Here is a 24,129-nt window from a genome sequence, read left to right on the forward strand (position 1 = left end):
AAGCATACTTCTCATATGGCCTCCACACTCCCCCCCAAAAAGTGTGAGAACAGAGCATGGTTTTGAGAATAGTTGTTGTCAGGTGTTGGTGAATGTTGGCATGTTACCTGAAATGTCATAGCATGTTACCTTTTACACGTGTGTCATAGCTTTGACATCACTGCAGTATAGCTAATCCTTTTATTTCTTTTTTAGAGGGCTGCATCAGGCTGAATAAATATAAATTCATACACGGGCCAGGTTTAGCTGGCTACAAGTCATTTTGATAGGAAGACTGAACCAGGAAGGGAGAAAAAGAAGGCAAGAAATGTCTCATTGGACAATTAACGACTGTGTCTCCCACATGCAAAAACCTTTCTTGCTTTCTCTTCTTTCTCACTTGATTGAGAGCATTTTCTACAGCAATGCACATATGAAACGTTTTTCTGAGCAATCACAACATATCTTGTTTTCTTATTTAAGGAAAATAAAGTTTATTTTAAAAGGCTTTTGACTAAGAGTGCATTTTTTTTTAAAAAAAAAGTACATAATCTTCTGAAGGTAAGCACACTAGCTCCCCAGGCCTTGCCACTTCATCTCACTGTCCTCTTGTTCCTGTCCTGGGTACAGGGCTACTTCCAGTGGGGTCCAGCAGTGTCTTCAGACCTTGATTTGTTCCAGTTTGGATAGAAAAGCCAGAAGCCTTTGGCTGATTAAGAGCAGGAAGGTCACCTTGCGTTTTAGAGGGGCCATACTGGGGGCATTCAGTAATTCCCCACTAAGCACTTAATAACAGGTGGTACCCAAGTCAGCTTGGTCCCAGTAGAACACAATGGGCAAGAGAAGAAGCAAGAAGAAATCCTTTGCACACCGCATTTCAAAACTCTGCCTGTGCTTGGACAAGGCTGAGCATTTTGCAGGAAGTCAACACAGTGGAATGGGAAGAGATGGGGCGGCTAGCATAACAAAAGAGAAACAAATTATTTCCCGTCCTGGCACATAGAATTCTATTACTGAACTCTAAATTCTCACCGAGCCCAAGCTCTGGTAACAACTTTAAGGGTCTCAGTGTAGTTTGGCGAAAAGCTGGGGGGAGAGGGGAATGTATGAACAGCAGTAATAGTCTATGTGTTTTAAATAATTTTTAATTGCTGAGGCAGTAATACCTGGTTCATGGAACTGCAATATACAGAGAAATGAAATAAATAGCTTTATAATATAATACATATATATTTATATATATATATAAAATATATGTATTACATTTATGTGCATAAATATAATACATGCATTCATATATATATATATAATAGAGCTGGTTTTTAAAATACTCCCTTATCATTGGTGTATTAGGTTATTTTACTTAGTCACTTGAAGGTCATTAGCAGCATTCTCCAGAAGTGAGCAGAACAATGCAGGATCACAGAGTCGTGACACCTTATGTCATTGAAAACATTACGAAGGATTGAGGTACTGAGCCCTCCAGGGAAGCCCCATGCCAGATCAGCAGATCTTCACATCTCAACCTAGTTTGCAGAGACAAAATAACCAAGGGCTGCAACACCAGAGAATTATCCAAGGATTTTTGGGGGTTGGATGGGGAAAGGTGTGGGGGGGAGAACTTTGGCTTTCTTTGGTTTTTGTGGTTTTGGTTTTTTAGTATTATTATTTTATTATTATTATAACATGACCTTTTTCCCCTCTAGGGATTGGCTTGAATATGTTGTCCATTTCAAACGTTGTCCATTCCCAGTGAGAAATAAAGCACCTGTATGTCAATCCACAGCACAAAAAAAGTCAATTTAAATAGAGCCATTCATTTTCCTTCTCCTTCTTCTTCAAGTTACAATAAATCTTTTACAGCTTCCCCAGTGGATTTCTATTTTTAACTCAGTCTTTAAAAAAAATTAAAAAACAATGTACAAAAATAGAACCTCTCCCTTATTTTTAGTGTAAAAATATTTCTCTGGTACAGTCTATTCTTGTAGTTTATTTGCACGACACTGCCTTGGTCTTTTAACTGGGGTTGGTTGGTCGTATTCTCCTAGTCCTCTTCGTCACTGTGGTATACTTGAAAGGTTTCTGTAACTCCACTTGTCCCTTTGGGTATCGTTTCATAAAATGGACGTCTTGCTGGTTCTCCCGGGTCTTGGGCCCTTTCCGAGGCCTCCCTTTTTTGGTGAATCCAACATACCAGCCTGAGTACTTTGCTGACATCAGAGCCGTGTAGTTGTTCTCCAAGACTTTTTCAATGAAGACACATTCTTTGCTGGTGCCATCTGGCTGCAAATGAAACACAGAGAAGGTTTTTTTTAAAGAAGTTGACAAAGGTCTGCAAGCAAGGGAACAAATGTGGGCAGACCCCATCTATCAGAAGAGAAGCCACCAAATCACTACACCTGCAGCCTCCGTTGGGGGCGGGGGCAGAGGCGTGTCCAGAGGTGGTATTCAGGAGGTTCTGATGAGTTCTGGAGAACTGGTAGCCGAAATTTTGAGTAGTTCAGAGAACCGGAAAATTCCACCTCTGACTGGCCCCGCCCCCATCTATTCTCTGCCTCCTGAGTCCCAGCTGATTGGCTGGGTCTTCTTTTGTTGCCCTGCACAGGAGAATGGAGCTGGAAAGCAGCTTAGTGGGGTGGGGAGGGAATGGGGATTTTGCAATATCGTTCCCATACCATACTCACCAAGCCATGTCCATCAAGCCATGCCCACAGAGCTGGTAGTAAAAAAAATTGAATCCCACCACTGGGCATGTCCCTATATTCAGCTCAGGGTGGGCCAATGAAAGCATTAGTATTCATCTTCATTCTGAAACATGATTATCATTCAAGTCAGCTCGACTCGAAGAGGAAATGGGATTAATGACTTCCTCCTTCTAACCATATATATATATATTCTAACCATTCTATATATATTGAGGACAGCATGTGGAGGCACTTTGGTGGCTTTGCCCCGGTCCTTCAAGGGCCTTGTGTGAGCCTGAAGTCTCCGGCTAGCATTATAGCCTGCCCAGAGATACATATATGCCAAGATGATGGAGGACTGCCATAAAAGCCAACAGTCTGGCAAAAGTCACAGGACTGTTTCCTTTGGGAATGCAGCTGTCCTGTGGTTAGAAAAGGAGGTTCCTATTTTATATGGCTGAGGAAATATTTGTGAAATTATGGCTGAGTTTCTTTACCTGCCCATGAATAACAAAACCAGAATTATGCAGAGTTGCAAAGAAAAAAAAATCTGTAATGCAAATACCAATTTTGCAATCTAGTTTTTTGACATTTAATTTTTATTACCTAGCCGCTTGTTGTTATTGTTTTAAACAGCCTAGTACAGAAACACATTCTATAAATTTAACATGTTCAAGCAAAGTTTCCTACTTATCCCTACATTAAAAAGGATCGATCCATCATGCATGAAATTGTAACTGTCTCACTGCTGCCACCATAGTTGTATGCAGCCAAACATTTTCTTCAATTCCATGGTTGGCTAAGTTCTTTCCTAGATAAATTTTATCAGAGTTGCAATCATATGCGCATAGAAGAGAAGGTGTAAGATTGGTTTTCTTTCTTTAGGAAACCTAAATAGTTCATATTAAAAACTAGTTTAAAAGTATATACAAGTAATTCAGCAATATCAATGAAACACTCCAATCAGACAGAGTTAGGGGATAGAACCTAAGAAATCACATTCAGTTTCTCCATTATCATTCTCCATGTTCATCTATGCAAAATGGAAAGATCAAAGGTAACTTACTTATTTGAACTACACATATTGGATTTGTTTCAGAGATAAGTAATAATTGTAATGCTTATAATTTGTGTTGAAATAACACAGATGGACTATATTTGAGGATGTGTTTCTGCCAAGTTGGAGGCAAGGAGAAAATTCTTTAGCTTCTCTTTGGAACTGATCTATTGATTTCCTGCCAACACGCAGGGGAGTCACAGAGATATGATTCTAGAGATCTGAAGTAATACTGTATGCTTTCTCTTTGCACCAAAAACTTGGTTCTTTCAAGCAACTGTTACTGCTGCCAAATCAGCAACTTTCAGAACTATAAAAACACTGCCATCACTGATACGATTCTAGCTCTCTGCATCTAGACTTAAGCAATGTATTTTTTAAAAGGGTGGCGGGGGGAAGCAAAGTTAAGGCCAATCTAAAAACAAGGGGAAACTGTCTTCAATTCATATTCCAATACAAATTTAGTGTATAGTTCCCAAGCAATTTACAAATGAAACAGGGTTACATTTCAGTATTTGCACTTCTCTACACTTTGTGGCACGGTTCCCCAATAAAAGTGCATTAAAACATTCTACATGATTGCACACTTATTATATTTATTGTAAACATATATTTTATGTGTGTATTGTATGTTATGAGAAAATGCTTATGGAATTGCCTCTGTTTGGTGAAATGTGCAAAAAAAAAATCACCCCAAATTAATTTTATGAAAATTTTTAAAAAATAATATACAGATGCGGAAATGGGATAAAGTGAACATAAAAATGGATAAACAGGAAATTGAACAAATCCAAAATGGACAGATTCAACCATTCCTAGTCAAGGACGTGACAAAGATACTGGTCCAAAATAAATATTTAGTGCCTTGACTGGGAATGAAGCATATCCTACATCAGGCTTGTTTAAAATTATGTCTCTTGCTCTTATTATTAAAATAGAATTAAGTCAGTGGTGGGATTCAATTTTTTTTTTTACTACCGGCTTGGTGGGCATGGCAGGGGAAGGATACTGTAAAATGCCAAAATTTCCACTACCTGTTCTCCAGAACCGGTTAGAATCCGCTGAATACCACCTCTGAATTAAGTAGAATGTTGCTGTTGTCCCAGAGGTCCAGTTTGCACTTTAACATCTCAGGATAGCATCTGCTTTTAGGACGCCAAATTTGCATAAAACCGATAACCCCCCGCCCCAAATATGCAGGTGGTAAGACACATAAAAATCCCAACCATTATGGATTTGGTGGATTTGATTGTTTTTCACTCCATTCCCTGAAAAAGAAGAGGGGGGAGCTTATCTTCCATTCTAAGAAGCTAATTGCTCTCTCGTGTCTTTATTTTCAATGTTCACGTTAACCCCTACCTTCTCGACTGCCACTTCCTTCCCCTGCGCCTGCTGGGATCACAACGCCACAGATGGTAGCTTGGCACTGGCAACAGCTCCAGCCTCAGACAACCCCTTCCTGCTGTCGCCACTGCCTTTCCTACCCCCCCTCCCAACCTCTTTTTCTTTGAAACCCTCCCCCATTCCATCCTCTCTCCTGACATCTTCTCTTATCGATCACAATCTCCATAGGAGAGCAAGCCCAGGCAGTACGGAGCACCAGGCCAAGGCAGCTTCGTCTCCTAACAGAGAACGGCTGCACGCATCTAATCTCTGACATAATGTCTATGGCATTAGGCTTAAAGTCCTATAACGTGTAAAACACACCATACAGTATTGTCTTTTGTTGTCCTGTTTTAGCAAAAAGGTTATTCTTATGGCAGGGGCAGTGTTGGGGGAGGACTTAATAATAACGCTCACTCTCCTATTGGTCAACTGGATCAGCAGCTGATAGGCTGGTGGTGAGTCATGTCTTCGGTGTTCTGCTATTGGACAGCTGGAGGGGGTTGCTGTTAGCTCACAATGATTCAACCTGCTTCCTGGCTGGCCAGAACCCTGGCATTCATATAGTTGACTTTTGGGATAGAGAGGAGGGAAGGTTGTAGATCACTTTTTTGAGGCAATGAAAATAACATTTACTCCAGCAAAAGATGGAGGGTACACCTGACCATGGGGCACCCCTGACCATGCTCACAAGGCATGCTCACAAGGCATTTGGGTAACCTCTTCATAGCCACAACACTTGAAATGCGTTACAAGGAATTACATTTCTCTGTTTGAGGGAAATTCCAGGATGGAGAATGCTGTTTTTGGAACAGAAGAGCTGAGGTTGCTATGATTAAATCCTGAGCAGAAATGAATGGCAGGCGAAGGGGGAAGGAGAAGTCACTCAGTTCATGATGTTGTCAACTTCTTTGCAAGCAGGATGAATTTGGGTTCTGAGAAATAAGCTAGACATTCCTCAGTATGCAGCATGTGTTATACGTCCTGCTTTCCCCTTTATGATAGCTTTCTAATATGTGTTAATAGAAAATGCAGTGCGATGGGAAGAGACCTTTTTTTTCCTCCCTTGTGATGAGAGCCAACTCGCTTTCCTAACCTTTGATGCAACACACACACAACCTTAGTGAGCACTTGTACTTTTGTTATACATGTTCATAGTATGCAGTGCAGGAGGTCCATTGCCATCATGCTGGGGCAGGAGAGGGTTAAACTTCACCTCCTTATAGGAGTCCCTCTTCTCCTTCCTTCACATTTGTAATGAATCCAGAGAAAACAGGAGGTATGGTTTGCCTGCTAAGTATTGAAGGAAGGTTTGATTGGGCTCCGAGATAGATAATTAAGAACTTGGTGCTTGCATTTGTTATCACTTGTTATCACTTGCCCAGGAGATGAGAGCTGGTGAGAAAATATGTGTCCTCAGCTGCTGTGAAACATGTTAGATGCGAAAGTCCCCACCCGCTCTTGTAAGCTGGCCATTGGCAAATCCTGCTGTTTCACTCAGAAGCTGAATTATGGGGAAAGTGAGGAAGCCAAAATCCATAAGCCCTCCCTCTTATGTGCTCCCAAAATTTAAAAACATTAAGCTAGGGATTTATTACAATAATCTGAACATTATTTCACTGCCAATCACAACAGGGGACACATACTCATATATTTCTACCATTTTTCTTTACTTTCCATTGAACAGGCTCAAAATATACTAGCAGAATGTAGCTTACTCCATTATTTCTAAGGGCTCCATGAGATGATACCTGTATTAATGTAGTTATGCGTAGGGTTTTTTTAAAAAAAAACTATAATAAACCAATTTAATAAAAACACTCTAAATGCACATTCAGCATTAACTAGTTTAGTTTCAAAGCTTTATAGGCCATAAGTAGTGTTTTATTGTGGGAAAGAAAGATGTTTCTAGGAAGGATGAATAAAGAACGTTGGAAATATATGCCAAAAATATATGATCCCAGTGCAGTCACCCAAGCTGTAAAAGTTATTTTAGTCGCCCAGTTAAATTAAGCTACATTTTTAAAAAGATTTTTTTAATCCACCTATATTATTTTTATAAATAATGTAGCAAACATACCCAATACTCCTTCCACTTCCTATTTTCTCAACAACAATAACAAATAACCCTGTGAGGTAGGTTGGGCTGAGGGGGGAATGATTGGCCCAAATCATCCAGCTGGCTTTCACACCTAAGGCAATACTTAAGTCCTAACCACTAAACCAAATTGGGCAGCACTCATATAGGAAGATTACCTGGAGGCAGGTAATCATTTTAGTAACAACATATTAAGGTATCATTTCAAACTGGGCAGGAGAAGGCAATAGAAAACCACTCCTACATTTTACTGATAGTTAGATAAGGTAAAGTGATAGATGATATAACGCCATTAGGATGGATGGCACTCAATATGCTACTGAGGAAGGATTGAGGATCTTTCAGGTTACTCGCGGTGTTTATGATATAGCTAGATTAAAGTGTTCAGACATCTAGATGCTGATGTTGCCACATAGGAAACAAAAATCCAAAGCTGCAAAGACAGATATATAGTGGAAGCATGGAATATAAGAAGCATGAAAGTGAGGAAATTTAAGAAAGTGACAGATGAAAGAAGGATGGGAAAAGCATATTGAAATACTATATAGTAGAGATGTCAGAATCCAAAATAACTTAGAAAATATCCCTCTTTTGTCAATATGTCCCATTGATTATAGACAAGATTTCAATTGGGTTGACTATGAGATGTCCATGGGTAAACAGGTATCCTAGAATATCTCATTCTCCTCATGCAAAGCCTATATACAGGACAGAAAGCCACAGTCCAGATGGAACGTCACAAAACAGGTTGACTCCAGAACAGCAAAGAAGTTTAATCAATTTATATTCTGACTATATGCTAGAAGGATGCTGGAGTGAAAGAGCATTGAGACTGGAGAAGAAACATCAATGACCTCTGCTATCTGATAACACTTCTGAAAACTGATAATGCAAACAATCTGGATATTCTAGCAAAGAAAGTCAAGGAGCACAGTGAAAACATGAAACTAAGTTTAAATATAAATAAAACGAAACTAATGACAACAGCCATGACATTGATAGTGAAGATAATGAAGTGGTTGTTAGCTTCTTCCTTTTGAGATTAACCACCAATAATAAAAGAACCAGCAGTCATGAAATGTGCTGCAGACCAGCATTTAGGAGAATAACAATGAAGGTCTTGGGAAAAAAGATATTCAGATTCCATAATGTATCTATTTCTACTAAGATCAAAACTATGCACACAGCCATTTCCCCAGTGACATGCTGTGAAGAGAAAGTTTGATTTTGAAGAAGCAAGATAGAAAGAATAATGTCATTTCTGAACATTATGTCGGAGTATATTTATGAACTGGAATAGAGGATGGTAACAAGGTCAGCCAATGAATAGACATAGCAACTAAGTCAGCCAATGAGGACTGTTTGGAAACTGAAACTAGAAGTAGCCTAGGCATGACTCTATATTAAGCTCTGCAGCTCTGAAGCTATGTTAAGCTCTGAGTCTGTCTATTGAAATGAAACTGCTTCTCTCCTCTATTGTGTATCTTGCTTGCTGAAAACTAGAGCTCAGCTCTGAACCTGTAACATGTCTGCTTCTGTTTGAGTTTGCTCCATCTTGAAGAAATCTACAACTGGTATTCTAAAATTTACTTGTTTTTATAAAGAAGTGAAATGAAGCCTCAGCCATCTGTGTTTACTTTTCCAGTGCTGAATTTACACTGCAATACTCTGAATACATTAATGTTGGAAAAGATTTCTGAGAACACAGAGATAGCCAAGAAAAACAGATGGTTCATGTAACAAATCAATCCAAAGTTCCCACTCAAGGCAAAAATTAGTTAGCCCAAATTGTGATATTTTAGACACAGAGACCTAGCTCTTTGGAGAAGGCTCTAAAAGTCAAGGAAGAAGGAAAGCAAAAAAGGATAACTAGCAATAAGGTAGATGGATCTAGTTGGAGTGATGATGGGCACATGTGGTGGAAGACCTCAAGGGCCAGGTTGAGAAGAGATCCTCCTGAAAGTCTAGCTAAGTGCCTGCTAAGAGATGGTGGCAACTTCACACCATAGAAGCGATCAAGTAGTCAAGTAGTCAAAGCTTTATAAGCTGTCCCAATCAAAAATAATGACTAGCTCACAACCACGTTAAATCTGAAATGTCACAGAAAGGTAAAATCAAACTAGCAGCAGCCACAATATGGTACTGCCTTAGCTGCTCCCCTAAGGGTGATCAAAGCCAACCCATCCAGAGGGCATTCAAATTGGAAAGGCTAAAATGGTCAGTAGTTGAATGCAGAGGAGAGCAGAAGACTGGACAAGGTCTACTAATTATCTTCAAGTGACTTGCATTGGACTTGAAAGATGGTTTTGCTCCCAATTATATAGTCATGGCAAAAAATTAATTTAGCTTCTGAAATTCAGAAATCTTAAAAAGAAACAAGAAATGGATTATACTGTATTTTTTATTATTGTGGAAAGGACTGCAAACTCATTATGTAAGCTGAGCTAAGCAAGTTGGACACTGGTCTAACGCTTGGCCCACTATTAGATAAGTGTTAGAATGTTAGGACTCTGATTGTGAACAAAACCAAGTGCAAATGAAAGATCGGTTCCATCTAGAGGAACTAGTATCTAGCACTCTTCTGGAAACACATGCAAAACTTCATGTTATATTGTAATAGATTCTACAGCTGTTTCTGTGGTTTTGCTCATGCAAGAAAAATCATATGATTTGTTTGCTTGTTTGTTTTTTGCTCATGCAAAAAAAAAAAATCATAGGTTTCTTTCCAGTTTGGAAATTAAAAGTCCCAATCCAGTGCTTGGTCCAGCTATCTTGCAAATATGATTCGCGAACAGATGGTCCGTCATGGTGTCTGCTTTTCAATATAGCTAATTGAGAGTCCCGCGTCTCCCAAGAGAATCTCTTCTGCTGCCCAAGGAATTTGAATCAACTAAACTTTTCTTTGAAAATACTCCAGTGCAAGATGTAAAATGAACCCTTCCTTGAGAGTGGTTACTTTCTGGGTGCAGAAAAGAATCTTTAGTTCCAACTCAGCGAGTTCTCACCCTCAAATTCTCTTGCAGCCAACGCTCCCCGCCAACACCAAATAACCCTTGGAATGTATCGTATCTCCTGCTTGCATGTGGAAAATAAAGAAAAATGGGGTGGGGGGGGAATATCACAGTAATAAGAAAATCTAAGGAAAAAAATGGCAGAATGTGGTGGGGATCAAGGAAGATAATTGAGCTGCAGTTACAACTTTTACATAATGAAGTTATTGCACCGAATTGTCATAAGACTCTCCTGCTCTCAGCTGTCTGACTTCAGGCCAAGAAATCCTGAAAATATGACCAGATTGATTCCCCGTGGTCTATGCATTTCAGCTGCTTCATGATATTGTAGGCCAGGCCATCTCTAACAGTAAACAAAGGCCAAGTGTTACTCATTACATGCAATCCCTCCAACATGCTGGCCTCTGAACTTCAAGAGGCCTCTGAGAAACTTCCTCAGGAGTCTTAGTAAGAAAGTTCAGCAAAGGTATCAGAAGTGTACTACCACGGTGAAAGTGACTTCTAGGTATTGCTAGGGTATGAACTTTGGGCGATAAAAGGAGCAAGGGATTTCCTCAAGATGGAAATATGTTCATGTAGGCACCATTTCCATACCTTTGTGTCCTGCTGAGTACAGTAACACCTTCGGATTGGCTATCGTGTCTTGGGAAAAGAGCGAACCACCGCTCATTGGCAGAACATGAAAAAAATATCTCTCTTGGTTACATCAGTACGTAAATTTATTTCCATAAAACATGGTGATGAACTTAGATTTTTGAAAGCATACAAAGGAATCCATTATAATGGCCACGTGCTGTCTCAGCAAAATCTTGAAGAAATCCAATGGTTCTCCCATCATTGCAAAAATGAATTACTGTCATTGTGTTTTCTTGCAAGGCTGTGAGGGATCTAGTTGGCCGCTAAGGAAATAAAAGGCTAAACTAGCTAGCCTATTGCTTAGATCCAGTCAGCTTTTCTTATGCTCAGAAGAACTTGAATTCAAAGGATAGTTGTATGAATTAATATGTAGCGACTTTATTTATTCAACACCCCCCACCCCCACTATTGAAACAGACATGCCTGCTAATCATATGAATGTATGAAAATGCCTAATTCTTTTGTTTTAGTGGTTTTTTTAAATTTTCAAAATAATAGCCAGGGTAATCCTTACTAAAATACATGATATGCCATGAAAAAAAATGTCTCGCTCAAGAATCATTTTGCTATAATGGTTGAGGTACCAGGCTAGAAACCAGGAGTCCAGTAGTTTTAGTCCCATCTTAGTCACAAAACAAGCTGGGTGACCTTGGGCCAGTCACTCTCTTTCAGTCCTAGGAAGGGGGCCGCGGTAGCTCACGTGGTAAGATGCTGAGGTTGGCGGCTCAATTCCCATGAGCAAATAAACTGTATAGGGACAAGAAAGGAGACTCCCTCAAATGCCTACTGGCATTCAGGCTTCCCGCGCCATCCAAAAAAATCCCTTTCACAGAGGCAGGCAACCACCTTGGGCATCCCTGGCTAACACATACCATACGCTTAAAAAAAAAGAATGCCCTAGGAAGGAGGCAATGGCAAACCACTTCTGAAAACCCTTGGCAAAAAACTTGCAGGGACTTGTTCAGCAATCTCTGACAAAATTGAACAGAAGGGGGACTGGGATATGACCACTATGAATACACTTTCAGGAATGCTATAACTCTAAACTAAGTATAGGTAGACACAGTCTCCTTATGGCCCAGCACAGTAAAACGTTTGTCCTCTTTAACAATTAAGTGGAAATATCCCTGATACTCCACAGTTATTCATCTAATTACATAGAATATTTCATCACACCTATTATCCTAAACTTAAGGACATTTCCCATTATTGCTGTTGAAACTTCTAATTTATTGTTCAAATGCTTTGTCCCAAAACTTATTTTTTCATTTCTTATCTGAAAGCAATATGAAAAGAACTACTTTTTTCAAAATATTTATTTATTTATTTTAACATAATTACAAAACATACCAGAAACCAACAGAATCCTGTAGATTTATTTTCAAAATAATTTTATAACCCATAGTTTCTTACGACTTAGAAAAGATTGTTTTTGTTGTATCCATCAGTTTACACCTAATATTTACTAATTTATCTTTCATGCCTCAGATCCTGTTTGAGGGAATCCATGACACAATTTAAATCCGTGATGTATATTTATCAAAAATCTGAGTAATAGTATATATAGATACTTCTGGTATGTATCAACGGACAAAGAACTGGCATCTCAGATGATTCCTTATCAGTGACAGGGTCTTCTTAAAAAACTAATATGGCATTGACAGATTTGAGATTAAAGTAAACTGTTTAATTAAAAAAAATACGTTTAGAGTATATTGGACTCCCAAATAATATACAGTAGAACCTCTGGTCGCAAATGCTTCTGACCACAACCAAATCAGGTTCTGACCAAAAAATTCACTTTTTTTTTTCATGGCAGATTTCCCCTTCCATGCTTTTTTTTTTTTTTTTTGTAAGTGCCAGATTTCCAAAATTAGGTTCAGGTCACGACCACATCGGTTTGCAACCAAAGTAATGGAACGAATTATGGTCATGACCAAGAGGTTCTACTGTATTTGAAAAGATGGATAGAATTTCAGAATTTCACTGCTGATGGTGTAAAAAACTTGAGGGTTCATTGACCCATATGATATGATCTTGTAAAGTTTTATCATTTTCCTAGAATAGTATTTTAATATACACTCGCACACAAAAAACACACACTTGCACAGATATATACTGAATATAGAATTATAGTACATTTTTAATGTATGTGTATAGGATATTTTTAATATAATATAATGTACTATGTAATAATATTTATATATATATATATATATATATATATATATATATATATATATATATACACACACACACACACATGTACATATACATATATTGGTATCTTTTAAAAGAAATATATTGGTATCTTTTAAAAGAAATAAAAGATCAATGTACAGGTGAAACTCAAAAAATTAGAATATCGTGCAAAAGTTCATTTATTTCAGTAATGCAACTTAAAAGGTAAACCTAATATATGAGATAGACTCATTATATGCAGAGCAAGATAGTTCAAGCCATGATGTGTCATAATTGAAATGATTATGGCTTACAGCTCATGAAAACTCCAAATCCACAATCTCAGAAAATTAGAATATTGTAAAAAGGTTCAATATTCTAGGCTCAAAGGGTCCCACTCTAATCAGCTAATTAAGCCATAACACCTGCAAAGGGTTCCTGAGCTTCAAATGGTCTCTCAGTCTGGTTCAGTAGGAATCACAATCATGGGAAAGACTGCTGACCTGACAGTAGTGCAGAAAGCCATCACTGACACCCTCCATAAGGAGGGAAAGCCTCAAAAGGTAATTGCAAAAGAAGTTGGATGTTCCCAAAGTGCTGTATCAAAGCACATTAATAGAAAGTTATGTGGAAGGGAAAAGTGTGGAAGAAAAAGGTGCACAAGCAGCAGGGATGACTGCAGCCTGGAGAGGATTGTCAGGAAAAGGCCATTCAAAAGTGTTGGGGACTTTCACAAGGAGTGGACTGAGGCTGGAGTCAGCGCATCAAGAGCCACCACACACAGACGGATCCTGGACATGGGTTTAAATGTCGTATTCCTCTTGTCAAGCCGCTCCTGAACAACAAACAAAGTCAGAAGCGTCTTACCTGGGCTAAAGAAAAACAGAACTGGTCTGTTGCTCAGTGGTCCAAAATCCTCTTTTCTGATGAGAGCAACTTTTGCATCTCATTTGGAAACCAAGGACCCAGAGTCTGGAGGAGGAAGGGAGAGGAACACACTGCAAAATGCTTGAAGTCCAGTGTGAAGTTTCCATAATCTGTGTTGATTTGGAAAGCCATGTCATTTGCTGGTGTTGGTCCACTGTGCTTCATTAAGTCCAGGGTCAATGCAGCCGTCTACCAGGAGATTTTGGAGCACTTCATGCTTCCTTCCGCAGACGAGCGGAAAGAAGGGGATGCTGACTTCATTTTATGGGGATGCTGACTTCATTTTCCAGCAGGAAAATGCTGCCAAAAGCACCAAAACCTGGTTCAATGACCATGGGATTACTGTGCTTGATTGGCCAGCAAACTCACCTGACCTGAACCCCATAGAGAATCTATGGGGCATTGCCAAGAGAAAGATGAGAGACATGAGACCGAACAATGCAGAAGAGCTGAAGGCCGCTATTGAGGCATCCAGGTCTTCCATAACACCTCAGCAGTGCCACAGGCTGATAGCTTCCATGCCACGCCACATTGAGGCAGTAATTGCTGCAAAAGGGGCCCAAACCAAGTACTGAGTACACATGCATGCTTACACTTTTCAGAGGTCCGATATTGTTCTATGTACAATCCTTGTTTTATTGATTGCATGTAATAGTCTAATTTTCTGAGATTGTGGATTTGGGGTTTTCATGAGCTGTAAGCCATAATCATCACATTTATGACAAATCATGGCTTGAACTATCTTGCTTTGCATGTAATGAGTCTTTCTCATATATTAGTTTCACCTTTTAAGTTGCATTACTGAAATAAATGAACTTTTGCACAATATTCTAATTTTTCGAGTTTTACCTGTAGAAACTCAGCTAATATGTGTGTGTGTGTATACACACATACACACACACACACACATATTCACATATATACACATATATACATACATACATACATACATACATACATACATATCCTAATGTGATTTAGAGGGATCACTGAAATCTGAAACACATCAGCCAATGTTTGTAAGCAACTTGCTGGATCACTTCAGTTGTTGGCCATACTTAATGGCAATTCTCAAGCAAAGACTTTTATATTTTAACTTTCTGCTTTTTTCTTTTGAGATGATCTTTCACAGAAAGGTCTTCATAAATGAATGATTAGGTTGCCTTCTGGTCTCTTTTTAACCAGTTAGTAACAACAACTTCAAAGCAGAAAATAGCTTAAGAACTAAGAATAATTGAAGAAGATATTAAGAATATCTTTACTGGGTCTAGGGTGAAACATAACAGAATGCTACAGAACAAGGGGACAAAAACCTGAATTTTTAAACATCTCCTTAATAGCTCTTTCACATAAATGTTATTTTTACAATTCCTTTATTTCCCATCCTGTTGAACTGCTGCTTATAGTCTTCTACATTGTCCAATGCTATTGGAACTATTTTTTATCAAAGGTGGAGCAATATGTGAGTGAGAGATACAGAACCATGAAGAAAATGTTGCCCGTGGTTTGGCTGAAGTAGCTAAATTTTTACTCTCTAAAAGTCTAGCAATATCAACGCGTAAAATCTGTAGCATTCTAAAGACAGCCCGAACTGAAGATAATGTAAAACAGCTTAGCAAAAACCTTAAATATTTACATTTTTGTTCCACTGGATGTCAGGTTGATATTTTCTAACATTTTAAACATTATCTACCTGGCAGGGTAACCAAATTGGAATTTAACCACAAAAGAAAGCTCAGTGTTTATATAGATATTAATAGCTTCCATTTATGAAATATGTGACTGAAATGCAGCTCACTCTAAAACACAGGACCTTCTTCCACATACTTCTGACAGAGTATTTGCACAGGGATGAATGATAGCTGAGGAGAGTCTGTCAGATCCAACTATCATATTCTCCTTATAATGAATTTGTTATAGTTATTATAAATTGCTGTAATATTTCTCTTATGCATATGGCAAAAAAGCTGACAAGTTCTGTTTCTGATTTGGATATTCTAGTTTCAGTAGTACTGAAAATTACATCAACTTTTCTGAATGTTCTAGTCTATCTATCTATCTATCTATCTATCTATCTATCTATCTATCTATCTTTCTATCTTTCTATCTATCTTTCTATCTATTATCGATCTATTTATCTATCTATTCTGCCTTCAAGTCAGTGCTGACTTGATGACTGCCTAGACTACTTCCTACCATTTTTTTGGCAAGAGTTTTTTTTTTTCAAAAGTGGTTTGCTATTGCCTACTTCCTAGGGCTGAGAAAGAAACTGGCCCAAGGTCTTCTATCTGGCTTAAGGCAGGACTAGAATTCATGGTCTTCCGCTTTCTAGCCTCAGCCACTAATCAAACTGGCTCTCCTATCAAATTTACACTCTCCGTACTGGCAATACTTACTGCAAAAAAGTGCATGCAAAATTGTTTGGAAGATACACAGCATCTGGAAAAGAAAATTCTTGTGGAAATAAATTGGTGTCTGAGATATCAGTATGGAATGTGCCTTCGAAAGTACAGACTAGTATGCACCTCATTGAAAGCAGTGGTAGACAGAGCAGCTTCCTTATTTAAGGACACGTGTAAACCTGCAGCCCGTTGAAACAAATGCAGCAGTCAAACTGTCTGCATTGCAGTGCACATTTAATCTATATCCATATCCATTCAGTATCTACTGGCAGACAGTAGGAAAAGGCTATCAATTGTATATCTTGTTGAACTAAGTGAAAGTCTTTTATAAACTCACAACTCAACATACAAAATTATTCTACACCTACTAATTGACCGCTGGTTTTTTTTTTCTTCTTTTCCCCAACCTAGGAATTCTTACTATCTTCATGCTTACACAGACTGGAAACTCATCCCTGTCAGTCCAGACCAGGTCAGGCCAGGTCAGGAAATCTACTCCACAATAAATACTAGAATTCTATTACTATGAACCATAGTAACAGATTCTTGAAAACTTGACAGCATTTTCCATCCTCCTTATACCAAAGAGAATCAAGATAGGGGAAACTTAAGTTTCTTTCTAACATTTTCTTCCCTTCGTGAGCTTATTTCATATTTTGCCAATTGTCATCACATTCCTTCTCCAAAATCATTTCTGCATGTTCTCTAGCCTATACAGACAGTCCTCAGTTTACAACAGTTCGTTTAGTGACCATTCAAAGTTACAAGGGCACTGAAAAAAGTGACTTATGACTATTTTTCACACTTACAATCATTGCAGCATACCCATAGTCACATGATCAAACTTTGGATGCTTGGCAACTGACTAGTATTTGCAGTGTCCTGGGATCATGTGATCATCTTTTGTGACCTTCTGACAAGCAAGTTCAATGGGAAAGCCAGATTCACTTAACAGTCATGTCACTAACTTCACAACTGCAGTGATTCACTTAACAACTATGGCAAGAAAGGTTGTAAGATGGGACGAAACTCACTTCACAAAATTTTTACTTAGCAACAGATGTTTTGGGCTCAATTGTGGTGGCAAGTCAGGGACTACCTGTACTTTTATTTTTAACTTGAGGAAACAAGCATATATGAAATCCCCCAACTTTTATAAAAGATATTACTTTGCTGCTCTCCTACACACTGAAATCCATCTGTCTCTCACTCTGTCTCTATCTATCTATCTATCTATCTATCTATCTATCTATCTATCTATCTATCTATCTATCTATATATCATAACAATCCAGGAAATTGATAGATGCCCTGCTTATTGGGAGCAGCTTTCTTGATAGCATTCACACCACTTGTCATTGCCTATCTTCTTTTGTATTTTGTACAGTTTTTTAAAATGTCCCTGAGTCCCCTTTCTGCCTCCATTCCAATGTTACTCGCCACCTGGGGGAGGGGGGAAACCCATCGTTCTCATCTGTACATGCAGCAGTTTGAGAGGATTAAGGTCACGCTAATCCAAATCAATGCAACACATATCAAGTGGGTTAAGTTCAATATATCTACAAATTACCCAGGGCACTCTGGGGAAATTATGGTCCTCCTCATCCCAAAATAAACAAGATTCTGGGACCACTAGCCATCTCCAGCCAGTGTTACATTTCTAGTCTGCCATCTGCAAGATGGTCACAACATTGCTGTTTTGAACTGAAAGATGACGAATCCCAAAGCAATCACAGTATATTATTGTAGTGTAAACTGACAGTTCACTACTGTCAATAGAGATATTGAAGGTTTTCTCCAGCTGGGTGACTTTGAGCCGATCATTCTCTCTCAGACCAACCCCACTTTTCAGGGTTGTTGTTGTGGGGAAAATAGGAAGAGGAAGAAATAATAGGCATGTTCACTTGAGTTATTTATAAAAAGAATAAAGGCGGGGTACAAATAAATTTTTAAAAATATCATTTTGCTGAAATGATTAAAAAAAATAAAATTAAAAAAAATAAAAATCCCAATGCCCCATCTCGGGGATCTGATGCCTATAAAAGAAGAAAAAAGCCCTCTGGGACCAAAAATTACTAGCAGGAAGGAAAAAACTAAGCAATGAGAGAACTGATTTTTTTTAAAAAAAAACAGTTGGGTTGTGTGTGTGTGAAGGTATCATGAGAAAGTAGGCATCAGAATAAGGATTAGCAACCTGCAGGACTATGGACAGCTCCAAGGCAGAGAACTTGCTCCAACCACGGTGAGAGCCAAATGGTAAATCACTATTATCAAACCAGGCCTCCTTTTGAGGGAAAAAATATGCCTTGAAATCTACCTTTCTGTTTGCTTGGAAGACAAGCTGGAACCTCAAGAAAAGAGGACACAGTGCTTGCTAACAAGATGGCTCTACTTCTAATGAATTAAACTGCTGATCTTGGATCTATCCAATACATGTCCTACTCCTTTTGGATTTGGTCATTAACAAATGAGAAGTCCTGGCATAATCTAATACAGTAACACAAGTTCAAAGCACAATTATGTGTCCTCTGCAAACTTTTCTTAAACTTCAAAATTCCGAAGAGAGCTGGAAGGGACCTTGGAGGTTTTCTAGTCCAACCCTCTGCTCAAGCAGGAGACCCTATACCACTTCGGGCAAGCGGCTATCCAGCCTCTTCTTGAGACTGGACAGATTCAACTTGCTTGACAGTGCAATGATGGAAGTGGTGCGAGGCAGAGGGGCATGGAGAGTGCTGATCCATGGCTAAGGGTCAGAGTCAACTGAATAGCTGACAACACAATGATGAACAGTTTTTATATATTTCCACTTTTATGACCTGTCATATAACTACTGTAGGATTACAAGTACTGTAGGCTATTAAAAGAACAGTCCTATTGTCCTACTCTATGTGAATAGCCACAGTTATTTCATGTACAAAACATGAACGTTTTCCACTTCTGTTCATGCAATATTAAAGACTGTAGGAAAACAGGATTAAATAACCCAATTCCAATGTAGCTTCCACTCAGCTGATTTATGATCATCAAGAAAAATACCAGAGAGCTAGGTATCCTCCAAATCTAGGAATAAATGTCCAAAATTCTCTTAATAGTTATAGTGGCTGGGAAACTCTGGAAGCTAAAACCCATCAGTCTGGAGGTGTCTATGGAGATTCTCAGTCATCCAGGTCATAGTTGTCATAAAGATGGTGGTGTTTTTCCAAAAGGCAACTGGATTGTCTTCGTCCATTTGTCTTTTGAAAAGAAGCACCTTTGGGACATCAATCTGGAGGTCATCCTTATTGAAGAAAACTGTTTTACACCAAAGTGGAAATACTATCAGAATGTTTGCATGGTGTGTGTGTGTATGCGTTCCTATCCTTCCAGAAGGAAGCTCCTGATTACATTGTAAAACTGCTACATTTTAGATAAGGAAGCCACCAACATTCCATGAAAAAGCCTTGCTTATATAGATTAAACGAAGACTCCTATTGGTCCTTCCAACCTTAGTCCAGTCTGTACTGATTGGCAGCACATCTCTTAAATGCTAATAGAGAGAGGCGTTTCCCCAGTTCTAAGGTTTTGAAGAAACCAAGACCCAGGCTTGGGATTTTCAGGACTTTCCATGAGCCAAACAATGTATTAAGATTAGGACTATCCACAACCATCTGCTTGGATTACAGTTTACCATTATTTCCTTTGACAAATATGAAGACGGACGTAATTCTGGTCTTAGACTTACTGGAAATGATCTCATTTATTTATGTGCAGTGACTGAGGGGCTATTTACAATGCAAATAATGATTAAGATTTGTAATCCACCGCAGTCTAAAAGCTCAAAGAAGCCACAGCTCTAAAGATTAGCTGTCTACCATATGAGTACCATATTTGGATTTTTTATTTGAAAATACTGTTATGTTACTATAATTAGTGTTTTTAATAAAGTTAATTAATTATCTAGAAATTGAACATTAAAACATGTAACTGGCACAGGGATCCATCAGAACCTTTGTGATACATAGATCTTGCCAAAACCTTTATCCTATAGAAAAACAATGACAGTCGCTCGTACGTTATCAGTTTGCTGTACAGACATTAGATCCAGCAGAGGAAAAACCGATCGAATGAATATGCAAACCGCTATATGATATAATCAGCAGTGAATCGGATATATAGGCAGGGAACTCATCCTGTTTTTCAAAAACCTAGCTCTGGTCATATTTCCCAGCTCTTATTTGTAATGTCCTTTGTAGATCATAATAGGAAACCAAGAATTTAAAACTCAGACCAGGTTTTCAGCTGGGGAATAATCCAAAGATGTTCACTAGGAAAGAGAAGAAAGCCAGATGGCACATGCTAGGAAAGACGTATTCTAAATAGGTTAATAGGAAAGAAAGTGGGGATAGGAATGGTGCACGGTTTCATTATTAGCAAATGAACTTAAAGGGATTCTTGCCCCCAGAGTGGACTCAAATATCTGTATCTTGATCTAGGCACAAATATGTTTTGTGAGTTTTATTGGCTGTTGAATATATTAAAAATGCAGTTGCTCAAGTTATTGTCAGAAAAAGAATTGAGACTAAGATATTCATGATGAACATGACCTTCAGTATCACTAATATTTTTTTTTCCATTTTTTATCCTTCCTCACCTACCCCAACCCACCTGCCTTAAGATGTTATTGATATTGGCAATGCAGCTATACTGGAAAGCTTTGTTTCTATAATGGAATCTTTATACGGGTAGTCTTTGACTTACAACCATTCATTTTTATGACCATTCAAAGGTATGACACCAAAAAAAGGGACTTCAAATCAGTCTTCACACTTACAACAATGGCAGAATCCCCATAGACGTGTGATCAAAATTCGGGCACTTGACAACTGAAATGTATTTATTTATGGCAAATGCAATGTCCGAGGGTCATGTGATCACCATTTGTGACCTTCCCAGCTGGTTTCTGGCAAACAAATTGAACGGTGGAAGCTTAATAACTGTGTGTTCATTTAACAACTGCAATGATTCATTTAACAAGTGTAACAAAAAGGTAAAATTGAGCACAGTGTATTTAGCCTAGCTTAGCAATGAAAATTCTGGTCCCAACTGGCCATAAGTTGAGGACTACCTGTACAGTTTCCCAATTGGTCATGCCAAACTATTGTTGGAATTGTTAGGAATTGAGGCAAGAAAAGAACAGCCAGAATAAGACTCAAAGGCGATATTTTACAATGAGGTTATAAACACACTCATGTAAACAAAATTGTAATTCAGATTATCAATCACCATTTAAAAAAATAGATGAAAACTATGAAAAAAAATAAATCTGTTCAGTTGATTAAAATAAACTTTGAACGAAAAATAATTTAGAGTAATTATTTCCATGTTGAAAGCTATCAAAAGTCATGGAGGCATCTGAACCATCATCATCCAACCAGTAGCATTGATGGGCTGAACTAAAATTCACATCTCCTCCTGTCATCCTTACCAGTAAGCAAGATTACAGGGTTTATTATTATTGTATTAACATGGATTGACATGGGCTATCTAACGCTGTATGGAAAAACACCATCTGAATTAGAATTGCTGCTCCACACTATCTAAATATACAACCAAGATATTGCAATGAGGGTTTGGACTGGACAAATGTGACACCCTCACCATCAATAGGGGGGGAAATGGTGAAAACTGAAGGAGTCAAGATGCCTTATAAAATAACATCAAGAATCAGAATGAAGACAACCACTACAAATACCTGGGCATCCATCAAGTTGACAACATCAAACACACAAGTCGAAAAGGAATAAGAAATGAATATATCATTAGAGCAAAGAAAAATCATAAATTCCACAGTCAGCAGAGAAAAGACAATTAATACTTGGGCAAATCCAGTCATTAGATGCACACTTGGAACACTGGCCTAGACTCAAGCAAAATTAAAAGCTCTGGATACACACACGTACAGTCATGTGAAAAAGTAACTCTTTGAGTTCTATAGTTTTATGCATCAGGACATACAGTAGTAAAAATCATCTGATCCTTATCCATTCTTAAAAGAAGGTCAACCTCATATGAACAACAATGCATGACATATTACATCATGTCATCATTTATTTTACAAATAGAAAGCCCAAATGGAGACACCATGTGTGAAAAATAAATATACCCTTACTGCTTCCATAGGTATAAAGTAGCAGCCAGATGCTGCTAATCAAGGGCCCTTGATCAATTGACCATCAGCAAGTGTGACTACCTCTATAAAAGTTGACATTTTAGAAGTTTGCTGGTCTCCAGCGCTGAGGTGTGTGTTAACACAATACCGAAGTTTAGCACTAATCTTAGAAGAAGCAATTGTTGCCATTAATTTTTCACACATGGCTTCTCCATTTTGGCTTTCTTTTTCTAAAATGATGACATGATGTAATGTGTCATGTGTTGTTGTTCATCTGGGGTTACATTTACCTACTTTTAAGAACTGCTAAGGACCGGGTGTCCTGGTACATAAAACCATAGAACTCAAAGAGGGCACACAGGTGGTCCTCAACTTATGACCACAATTTATTCCAAAATTTATGTTGCTAAGTGAGAATTTTTTAAAGAGTTTTACCCCATTTTACCACTTTTCTCATCACATTTGCTAAATAAATCACTACAGTTGTTAAATTAGTAACCTGGCTTCCCCATTGACTTTCCTTGTCAGAAGGTCGCAAAAAAGGGAATCACATGATCCTGGGACACAGCTACCATCATAAATGTGAGTCAGTTGACAAGCATCTGAATGTAAAACATGTGACCATGAGCATGCTGCAATGGTTATAAGTATGAAAAATGGTCATAACTTTGAACAGTCACTAAATTAAACTAACTGTTGTAATGCACATGCATATGTATGTGTGTATATATATATATAGTTATTTGGGTTTTCTCCCGCGTAAAGTTGGAAGTATCTAAGCGACGTTTCGATGAAGTCTCATTCATCATCTTCAGGCTTGTGTCTTCAGCTTTATGCTTCTCAGAGTAATGTGAGCTTGCAGCTGTTTCTTCCTTTTAACTGCTAGTGGGGGTGTGACTTGATTGGGTGGGGGCTTGGCTGTGTTCTGATTGGCTGGGGGTGTGTTCTCATTGGTTGGGGGTTTGGCTGTGTTATGATTGGTTGGGGGGTTGGCTGTGTTCTGATTGGCTGGGGGTGTGTTCTGTTCAGGTGGGGGCTTTTAGGTGGGGGCTTTTAGTTGCTGGGGGATTTGAGCTGGTGAGCTGTGATCCTGCTGTTTGGCTTCGCGTTCGTGGTCATGCCACATCTTCATGGTGGGCGTCAGTTCGCTTCATGTATGGGTCGGAGGGGTTTGAAGCGGGTAGTGATGCAGCTGCAGTACGGCTTCTGGTCAGTGGTCGTGTCTCATCTTCTGTGTGGGTGTGAGTCTGCTTTCTACATGGAAGTGTGGTGGTAGCATCTTGTGTGGCCCTCGTGCGTGTGGGTCTGGTGTCATTCTTCATGTTAGGTACTCGTTTTACGTGAAGCGAACTGACGCCCACCATGAAGATGTGGCACGATCACAAACGCGAAGTCAAGCAGCAGGATCACAGCTCACCAGCTCAAATCCCCCAGCAACTAAGACTAACCTAAGCACAACCAAGCCCCCACCTGAACAGAACACACCTCCAGCCAATCAGAACACAGCCAAACCCCCAACCAATGAGAACACATCCCCAGCCAATCAGAACACAGCCAAGCCCCCACCCAATCAAGTCACAACCCCACTAGCAGTTAAAAGGAAGAAGCAGCTGCAAGCTCACAT

At 38.8% G+C, this 24,129-nt stretch overlaps 1 protein-coding gene across 3 annotated transcripts in view; it reads right to left on the reverse strand.

Annotated features, from left to right (window-relative positions):
• Window positions 1–445: 445 nt before the first annotated feature.
• Window positions 446–24,129, reverse strand: part of FGF18 (fibroblast growth factor 18) — a 142,690-nt gene continuing 119,006 nt past the window's right edge. For all 3 annotated transcript variants that reach the window (XM_026710379.2, XM_087918669.1, XM_087918685.1), the window contains one exon: window positions 446–2,262. In XM_026710379.2, the coding sequence (XP_026566164.2) occupies window positions 1,996–2,262 (267 nt within the window). In that variant the 3' untranslated portion in view covers window positions 446–1,995. The remainder of the gene's footprint in view (window positions 2,263–24,129) is intronic.

This window comes from Pseudonaja textilis, chromosome 1, assembly GCF_049901715.1.
Source record: "Pseudonaja textilis isolate UNSWEBS1 chromosome 1, rPseTex1.2, whole genome shotgun sequence".
Lineage (NCBI taxonomy): Eukaryota > Metazoa > Chordata > Lepidosauria > Squamata > Elapidae > Pseudonaja > Pseudonaja textilis.